Source organism: Oncorhynchus kisutch, linkage group LG7, assembly GCF_002021735.2.
Source record: "Oncorhynchus kisutch isolate 150728-3 linkage group LG7, Okis_V2, whole genome shotgun sequence".
Taxonomy (NCBI): domain Eukaryota; kingdom Metazoa; phylum Chordata; class Actinopteri; order Salmoniformes; family Salmonidae; genus Oncorhynchus; species Oncorhynchus kisutch.
The window spans coordinates 29,585,371-29,595,365 of record NC_034180.2 but is presented as its reverse complement, the minus strand read 5'-3'; the positions used below and the strand labels follow the sequence as shown (position 1 = coordinate 29,595,365).

The 9,995-nt window shown below is 41.0% G+C and overlaps 1 protein-coding gene across 2 annotated transcripts; it reads left to right on the top strand.

Annotated features, from left to right (window-relative positions):
• Nucleotides 1–3,332: 3,332 nt before the first annotated feature.
• enpp4 (ectonucleotide pyrophosphatase/phosphodiesterase 4) lies at nt 3,333–9,774 on the top strand. 2 transcript variants are annotated; one of them, XM_031828841.1, is made up of 8 exons: nt 3,333–3,468; nt 4,980–5,238; nt 5,416–5,700; nt 5,960–6,079; nt 6,168–6,366; nt 6,469–6,639; nt 6,725–6,994; nt 7,300–9,774. In XM_031828841.1, exons 1-8 carry the CDS (start codon nt 3,338–3,340, stop codon nt 7,398–7,400), a joined length of 1,536 nt encoding a protein of 511 aa, XP_031684701.1. In that variant the 5' UTR covers nt 3,333–3,337; the 3' UTR covers nt 7,401–9,774. The 2 variants fall into 2 exon arrangements, with proteins under 2 accessions (XP_031684701.1, XP_020343467.1); XM_020487878.2 differs by lacking the exon at nt 3,333–3,468 and adding an exon at nt 3,755–3,903.
• The last annotated feature ends 221 nt before the right edge of the window (nt 9,775–9,995 follow it).

Genomic DNA, 9,995 nt, shown 5'->3' with positions numbered 1-9,995 from the left:
ATGTCCTGGGAAATGTTCTTGTTACTTACAACCTCATGCTAATCGCATTAGCCTACGATACCGATCCCCAAAAAGTTTTGAACCTTGGGACTTGGATGAGAGAAGAATGAAGGAAATCTGAAACCTTGAAGATTTAAAATAGTTAGTTTATCTGGTGCTTCTCTCTTCAATATAGTTTTTAGTTGGCTCTCACTCAACTGACTTGGCTACTCTTATACAATAGCCAACATACTAAATAATTTGTATAAAGGTATTAATTATCATCTTTTTTTTGCATAGATACATTTTCATCATGTCATTCTCAACATATCCCTAAAAACAGCAAGTTACATTGTTTCCCTTTGTTTACACTCTGTTGGTACTATAGACATGATGACAGCCTAGGTTGACTGGAGCTAACTTTAGCCAATGTTAGCTTCTATGCTAACTGACTTTTATAAAATAATCAAACTATCAAAACATCATCAAAAAATAACAACAATTATTTAATTATACTCTGCTTAACTTGGTGTTTTATAGCCTGTGCTTCATAACTTGCTCAGCGTGATGATAACGTTTAAAATATTTGGTTTATCTGGTGCTTTAGCTTTCAGTTGGCTTGGCTCTCTCATTCAACTGACTCACTGACTAGGCAGGCTAACACGAGAGCCTTGTAAATCAACCCATATTTATGTTGATTTATTTTCCCTTTTGTAGTTTAACTATTTGCGCATCGTTACAAGCCTTTATATAGCCATAATATGACATTTGAAATGTATATATTCCTTTGGAACTTTGTGTCGTGTTTAACCCTTGTGTGGTGTTTTGTTATTTACCCAATGTTCGCGGGACTGATGGAACCACAACATTATTGTGTTTTAAAATAAAGGCAGCCATAACAATTTATGTAAAAATACTTAATACTTAGATGTTGATTTATATCAATTACAAGCAATGTAGACAGCATACATGTTTAATATTTGCCATTTACCTCTGCTAGATCATATTTATCAATAAAAGCGCTTTTTGTTTTTTTCTTAAAAAAATATTTTTGTTTTTTTCCCCAAATGTTGCTTTTTTGTGTCATCAATTAGACAAGGGGGGACTAGTTACCCCATAATGCCATACTGTTCGTTTTTTATTGTTTATTTTACTTTTGTTTATGATCTATTTTACTTGCTTTGGCATTGTAAACATATGTTTCCTATGCCAATAACACCCTTTGAATGGAATTGAATTGATAGAGCGTGAAGAAACCACTAGAGCGAGCGGCTTCCTCTGCGGGCTGAAACAAGCACAAAAACATCTTGACTATAAATACAGTACATTATTACAAAATGCAAAAGATTAGGCTACCATATCTCCAGTGGCGACCAATCATTCAGGGCAGAGCCCCACCTGTTAAGATTTTTTTTTAAAGGCCAGAAAAGGTTCATTACTCAGTCAATCCAGCATGACTTCTGCCGCCTTCAAAACAACTGGAAACTCAGAACCGGGAAATCTCGGACTTCAGTGAGTTCAAGACAACTGGGAACAACAACAAAAAAAGAGCTCCGACTGGGAAAATACGTTTTGAACGGTCATCCAACTCGGAATTCCAAGTCGGGAACTTGGGCCTCTTTCTAGAGCTCTGACCTGAAGATCACCGATGTCATGATTCAACCTTGTTTTTTTTCATAGTTCACAGTTGTCTTGAAAGCAACATAAATCTAGAGAATGCCAGATTTTGATGACAAAATTTGCCCTCAAGAAGGACTGCCGCGCCACCTTCCTGTTCAAGTGAGCACAGCACAACGGTCCAAAAATGTATTGTATGCTGTTGCATGATGTAATATGACAGGGAGATATGTATACTGTACTTAAGGAAGTAATACTACCTGTATGTTGTGGAGTAAGCTGTTAGTAGCCCATGTGGCTCACCATAATAAATTCATAATTTAGTCTACTGTTCTGACTTGGTGATGCACATATAGACTATAGCATGTTTCAGAGAAATGTCATCATCGAATATTGTAAGAGCTTTCGTTGTCTGCTTATATGCCCCTTTGTTTATACTACGGTTCTGACTTCGTGTACAGAGAGAAATCTATAAGAACGGCCCATGTTCTGAATTCTGTGCATTTCAAAGGTGCTGAATAAATAGTTATATTGACTTGGTCTGTTTTAGCTCGCTCATTAATATCTTAATCTAAATTACGGATTGCCTCTTATCAGCTCATCATTCCCGTATGCCATAGTTTGTAGATCTCAATTGTCAGTAGAAAGCACATTTGTTTAAGCAAGTCAGCCATATCAGCTATGTTTTTTAAAAAGGCAGTAAATGAGGCTGACAGACAAGGCTCCGCTTGTAGCAGTGGTAAGGATTCACTCCATGGTGCTGAAAAGAAAGAGCTGCTGTTGGGACAGCTTTATGTAGGCCCTAACAGTTTGTGGCCACTGTCACTGTTATAGTGCATTAAGTACATTTTACGACTCTGTCATTGTGGGGGTATGATTAGTCGCACCCGGGCGCCGGTGTAGGCGTGTTTTGCATCGGCTGGAAGTTGATGCATTCGATTTGGAACTGGGCTGCCTCGCAGTCGTGCGCCAGGTGCCCTGTTCAAAGCCCATGGCGAAGTCGTCTTAAAACAAAAGTGACGTTCAGTGTTGTGTTGTGTAGAGGCTTTGCTGACATGCATAATTTTTGTTGTTGTTAAGTCTGCCCCACCAAGATTTACATGCTAAAATCCCCACTGCATATATCTCACATTCTCCCACATTGCAGGTTGGCAACACAGGGAACCCAAACATGAGCGAAAAACGGTACTATTCATACAGAAAGCATTATCCCTTTTTCACAGCAACTATTTCCCTTTTTCTGTGATGTTACAAACAAACTAGGTCCAACAATAGTAGACTGCCTCTGACTTTATCCGAAACTTGCCCATACTGGTATATAAATTAATCAATATTATACCAACCTACCTCTTTTGACCTTGGGGGTGGGTTATTTATTTCTTGCATTATACTGCCATTATACTATGGTAACGCACAATTAATAAAGATGATCATTTCTGGTACCATTTATCATTCTTCATACATCAAAGCTAAGATGGTACATTTCCATGATTCAGCTCTATACCATGGTATAACTGAAAGTACCATAGTAGCAGCATGCAAATTACATTCTGCGGGGGAGAGAAAGAGAGGAGAAGAGACTTGTTGATCAGGCCTCTGTCCACTGGACCAATCAGGAAGCTTCTGTTGTGGGTGTGAAACTGCTGTCAATATTTTTTAAATGACGATTGGTTGACTGAGGTGCTTGTCAACGGAACGCCTCTATTTTGAGTACATTTTGCGATTATTGTCATTGTGGGGTATGATTAATCGCCCGTGTAGGCGTGTTTTGCATCGGCTGAAAGTTGATGCATTCGATATGGAACTGGGCTGCCTCCCGGGCAGGTTCCCGGTTCAAAGCCCATGGACAAGTCGGCTCAAAACGGAAGTGAGGTAATTAAGCACGTAGTAGTAATTAGTAGGCTTCTGTGTTTTCCCATGCAAAAGGGATTGCTTTTGATAAAAACGATTTATCTGCCTTCGCAATGAAAGGTAGTTAGAAATGTCAAACGTTTATTTTATGGAAAAGAGATGTATGTTTCTGCACGATGCACCATGCTACCTTGTTGACAAAATGACGGAGCGGCGCAGATCACTGTTCGATTTTGAGAGGGGCCTGCCCCCCTCCCCGCTTTCACCCAATGACATGGCGGGCATATTTCCGTTGCCCCGCGGCTCAGCATAATCGAATGCGCCCATTGTGAAATTGAAATGACAACAGCTAGCTAAGGAAGTGAAAGCGGGTATATATAAAACCAAAACTTTGCTTTTGGAGGAACGTAGACTGAGCACCTCCATAGAACGACAATCTAATGAGAAAGCTGTCAGGTACGTAGAATTGTTGACAAACAAGGTTCGTATGACGATCTTGCGCAATCGTTGAGCCGGCTGGGTAACGGCGTTAGTAAATATTCAATGTCGGCTACCTGGCAGAGGTAGCTAGTTAGCTAGCTTACTTTTAGCTTGGAGTACAAGTCGTCAACTCTTAGATAACTAACGTTACACAGCAAGAGAGCTAATCAACTGTCTTGTCAGGGATATGTGATGTGGACGGGGTGGTGTCAAAAAAACCTAGTTAGCTTGCAAACTATAGTGTGTCATGTCATACCGGGACAGCACAGGACTTCCTGATTATCTAGCTAGCTAGGTCCATTATCTTGGTCCCAAGGTTGTCATATGATGTCCATGTTAAACACTAGTCTGCACACTTTGCATATAGGTGGTGAGGTTCACTGGGACTTGTTTGACAATCAACACAGGTGTGTGTCTTGTGAGCCCTGTGTGTGTCGGGTGAACCTGTGCCAGATCACATCAGCGTTAATTCAGTATATTAGTCAAATTTCACAGAAGCGTAAAAGATCAGAGCCCTCTCTGTTCTCCTCAGAAAGATGGTTAACTTCATCTAATGGAAACACAAACTAGAAAATTACATTTGGAATGGGAAGCGTCTCCCTCAGGGAGAGAGGGAGCTTTTTACAGAAAGTTTAAGCTTGGAATAAATGTATAACAAGGTTTTATTGGTGTCTACGCCACAAACCTAATTTGGTCTTTCGGTAAGTTTGCGTAGACTTTTGGTTGAAGCAGATGCTTCCCCCCCCCCCCCCCCCCCCCCCCCCCTACTGCAATCATCGGCCTCCGTCTGCTTTAGTCTTCTTTCGTACATCACCTTGAACACTGACATATAAAGGCTTTATTGACTCTACAGCACAGGAGGGTCATAATAATGGTGCAGAACGGCACAAATGGAATGGCATCAAACACCTGGAAACCATGTGTTTGATACCATTCCACATAATCCGCTCCAGTCATTAACACGAGCCTGTTCTCCCCAATTAAGGTGCCACCAACCTCCTATGCTTTAAAGTGTCTACTCCACACACTAATTTGGTCTATTTCTCTCTCAGGATGTTAGTCCTGCTGTACTTCCTCTTTACGTTCGCTTCATTGGCTGCTTCAGTGGGGCAGACAAGAAGTGGAAAAAGATGTGACGCGGGTGTTGCGGCCCCCATTCCGGTGCTGCTCGTGTCGTTTGATGGTTTCAGAGCTGACTACCTTCAACGGTTCACTCTACCCAACCTAAAGCTGCTGTATTCGCAGGGAGTCCTGGTGGAACAACTTACTAATGTCTTCATCACCAAGACCTTCCCTAACCACTACAGCCTGGTAATATATAACCTTTCACCCCTGACCTATAACCCCTTGTGAGTTATCGAGGGGATAGTGTACTACAAACATTTCAGAAGTTGAATACCCAAGAAGCCTACTAAATAAGTAGTATGGGAATTCGATAGCAGTTTGCATGACCCCTAAATGCTAACCTCTTACCTCTATGCCCTCCAGGTGACAGGTCTGTATGCAGAGTCTCATGGCGTCATAGCTAGCAATATGTATGACCACGTGACTCATAAGCACTTCACTATCTTCAACGACACCGACCCTTTCTGGTGGAATGAAGCTGAACCCCTCTGGGTCACTGCACTGGATTGTGGGTACAAGACAGGTGTGGCCATGTGGCCGGGGTCAGACTTGCCGATCAGGAACAGAACAGCGACTCACTTCATGCCCTACAACCCCTCCGTGACCTTTAGTCAACGCCTGGCCAATGTCACTGACTGGCTGACTGGGGTATGTAACTTCTGACCCATAATCCCAGTTATTGTTTTCACTGAGTAGTGCTTTCAGAGATGGAAGTGAGACATCCCACTCCCTAATCTTTTATGGTTCATATACAGTCAATGAACTAAGCAGACCAGTCCCAACTGCTATTGCATTGGTTTCTATGGGAGAGCAACCCCTTAAGCAGACGGGAAGTGTGACCATTTTTTTTTCAATGGTAAACGGTCTGAGTAAGACATCTTAATTTGTCCTCCATTCCTCTCTCCAGGGCCAGGGTAAAGGGGAGGGGCCAGTATCGTTTGCAGCTCTGTATTGGGAGGAGCCAGACAGGACAGGTCACATGTATGGACCAGACAACACCACCCACATAGGACAGGCTCTTAAAGAGGTACTGTACGTGTGTGTCACACAATATTACATTGCATTATATTGTGGTCAGTTCTACTGATTTTGAACTGTGTGACGTGTGTTAACAGGTAGATGACAATGTGGGTCTGCTGATGTCAGAGCTGATGCGTGCAGGGTTGTGGGGGCATGTCAATGTCATCATCACCAGTGACCATGGAATGGCCCAGTGTTCCACTGATCGCATCATCAGGCTGGATGACTGTCTGCACCCTGACAACTACTCAGTAGTAGACCTAACACCTATCGCTGCTATCATACCCAACAAAGGTGTATACACACAAACGCACACATTTGCTATGAGTGAAAAGTTTGTGACTGGTTAAAGGAGAGGTTTGTTAATGTATGTGTGTGTGTGTGTGTGTGTGTCAGACCCCAAGGCTGTATTTTCCCTACTGAGTGGTTGCCATACCCACATGACTGCGTACCTGAAGAAGGACATTCCTGATAGGCTGCACTACAGGAACAATGACAGGATTCAACCAATCATATTAGTCGCTGACGAGGGATGGACTATCGTACAGAGGGGAGGGCTACCACGTCGTAAGGCTTTCACACATGACCCAAACACACACACATATATATATATATATATAACTAACCGTCTGTCTCTGTGTGTACACTCTAGTGGGAGACCACGGCTATGACAACACTCTACCCAGCATGCACCCCTTCCTGGTGGCAGTGGGCCCAGGCTTCCTTCCTGGTTACCGTCTCCCGCTGTTACAGAGTGTTGATGTCTACCCAATAATGTGTCAGCTGCTTGGGGTTCCACCAGCACCAAACAACGGATCTCTGTCCCAGGCACGCTGCTTCCTGGCTGGGGAGGACTGTGTCGACATCCCCCTGGTGGTGGGACTGGTGGTGGGGGTACTGCTGGTTCTCACCACACTCACTGGTTAGTCTGCAGTATTGCTTGTAATATATACGTTGCAATATCATCATGTTTTAAGTGAACTATGTAGTTTTTGTAATAGTCAAAAGAGCGAGAGAAGGGTGCTCCTTTAAACTTCCTTTCTCGCGCTCTTTTTCTATATACTACTTTTATATTTTGTCATTGACTTTAATATTTGACTTTTTATTATTGATATTTGTACTGCACTGTTGAGGAGAGCTTGCAAGTAAGCATTTCACTATACCGTTTACACCTCTGTATCCTCTGATATGTGACAAACTTTGAGTTGATCTCTCTCTCTCTGTCAGGACTCTTCAAGTTGTGGAGGCCACGGCGTCAGTCATCCTCTCGTCCCTTCCAACGCCTCTCTATACAGGACGATGATGATGATGACCCTTTGCTGGACTAGAGTAATCAACTCCCAGCTCGACTAGACTGACCAATCACAGATCAGAACGTCATATCACATCCAACCAGAGGTCATCACCACCACGCTCCCAACAACCAATCGGTACTCTGGTCAAACGTTTTGCACTAAATAGGGAAGAGTGTCTAATTTCAGACACAGCCATACTCTGTTATGAGACTAAACAGAGCAGTTGTCAGATTTCAGATTCACACACTCCTCTTTCTCTGTGGTACCATACTCATGCCATTTTCAAATAAATGCATGAACTATAAATAAACAAATATTAAACCACAAATAGTTAAAAATAAAGAAATAAGACACCAAAGAGAACAGTCAGTTGGTAGAAACAAACTGGGGTTACTTGAATATGTCTATATACAAAGAAGCCACCTATAATGATAACATGTTATATATGTTATAAAAATGTAAAAAATCTCAGTTCATTTGGAAAGATTTGCAGACAATCATAAAGAAGTATTCATCATTATGTTTAAGAGAGATTCTAGTAAAGGGAGGTAAATCTGAATATTGAAGAGTATAGTTCCTAAGAGTACCGCTATATTGCAGTAGTATATTGAACAGCAGTCATGCTGTAAAGTTATATAGGTTTTATTAAGGGTTTTATGAGATTCTGTATACTACTGAGCCAGGGAGTGGAGTCAAAAACTGGACTGAAGCTATGTTTCTGTTAGTCACTTAATTTGATTTTATTTTGTAATGTGTGTTTTCTGAGCTAAGCTATAGCACTGGCACTATATGGCCTCCTGTAGTGTTAAGGAGACCTCTGTTATGCTGTTAGATTCATGTTCAGGGGCCGCATTTATAAACGTTGCGTAAGTACAAAGAATACCCCAAAACATGCATGCTCCAGTTTTCATGAAAAAATTGGCATTTATATAAACTGAACTTGACTTGAATGTGCTTAACTCCCCACAAACTTTAGACCATGCATATGCTCAATATCTAGTGGTTAAAGTTTTCTATTGCAAGCAGGCATGTACTGAAAGTAGGCTGCCAGGAGCCATTTGCTGTCAGTGAGAAAAGCCTAAATCTATGTTTTATTTTTGGAATGTAAAATAATTAGACCTAGGAATCTATTTCCTTATTATTTTATTAATGATTGCAGTAGCCTAAATTACTGTATTGTATATTTTTTTGTAGCCTAGACGACGTTTCAGAATTGGCGGGCAGTCCAGCATATTTCGGTTGAGGGAAAAGTCTATGCAAAACATGTTGAATTCAAACGTTATGCTGACAGGTCCACAACAATTAGCCTTTTTTCCATACACTGTCAGTCCTTTGCCAAATACATCATAAGTTACTGCAAATTATTAAAACATTCTGCCAACACTGTAAATAGACCGGTAGCTTATGTAACATTTTTGACAGTAGGCTACAGTATTGCTTTTCTATAGGAGCGTGGAGTGCAGCATCATAGCATAATTAATCTCAGAGCCTATACCTACCAAGGCAGGAGATAATACAGTCTATTGAAAAACAAAATATTGAACAATTAGTTTTTGCTGTAGGATTTACTTTTAAATTGTTTCAAATAAACAATCAATCTTGCAGAACGCACAGTGTATAGCACTCCCTTTAGGCAGCAAGCATGTTTATTTAGAAAAAGTCACTGCAAAATATCAAAATGTTCTGCCCACACCTCTACAGAAATGTGATCAAATTAGCCATTACCCTTTTTATTTATTTTTTAGAAACTGTCGTGGCCTAATTCCAATAGTTCCAAATTATACAGCAAATAAAAGGTGTTATTGTCACCATAAATGGTGACTGGTGCCGTTATAATGCTCGTTCACACACGCACAGTTTTAGGATGGTTCGGATTTATAACTGGACATATGTGTATGTATGGTGTGCGCCAAGTTTATAAATCTCAATATTTTTTTCGTATTCGGTTTCAGAAATGGCGCCCACAGATTTTGTTATACATTTACGCAGCGGTTATAAATGAAGCCCCAGGTCCTTTATCTAAAAATGAGTCACTTTACTGTTTTGTGTTTGTTTGATTCTCTTCAAGCTACTGTGTGTGTGTGTCGGCTGAGAAAGGGTGTCCAATGTCTTTTTATTATTCTTTAAAATCTTTTTATGCATATTTGTGTGGTTTGTTTCCAGAGCTCAGATCTTCCATTATTAAATGATTGTAGTTGTGTAGAGAAGTCAAAGATCTGCTGTTACTGTGGGTACTATACCATAGTTTCTATGTTTGCAGTACTATGATTACTGTGCTGTTACTATGGTTACTGTGTTATTACTATGCGAACCAGTTGATGTCCCACCTCCAGGTGTCTACTGAATTGGTCCTCTGTGTGTTTCTGCTCATATTGTCATTGAAGGACAAATAAAAGTATAAAGTGTACACATTGTATCATTATTTTTCAAAATGGTTAGACTCCACCCCCACCCACTATCGCTTCCCCCTACCTACAGCTGAAGTCGGAAGTTTACATACACATGCGTTTTAATTACTCCAACCTGTTTTTCAACCACTCCACAAATTTCTTGTTAAACTATAGTTTTGGCAAGTCGGTTAGGACTTGCCATCTACTTTGTGCATGACAAGTAATTTTTCCAACAATT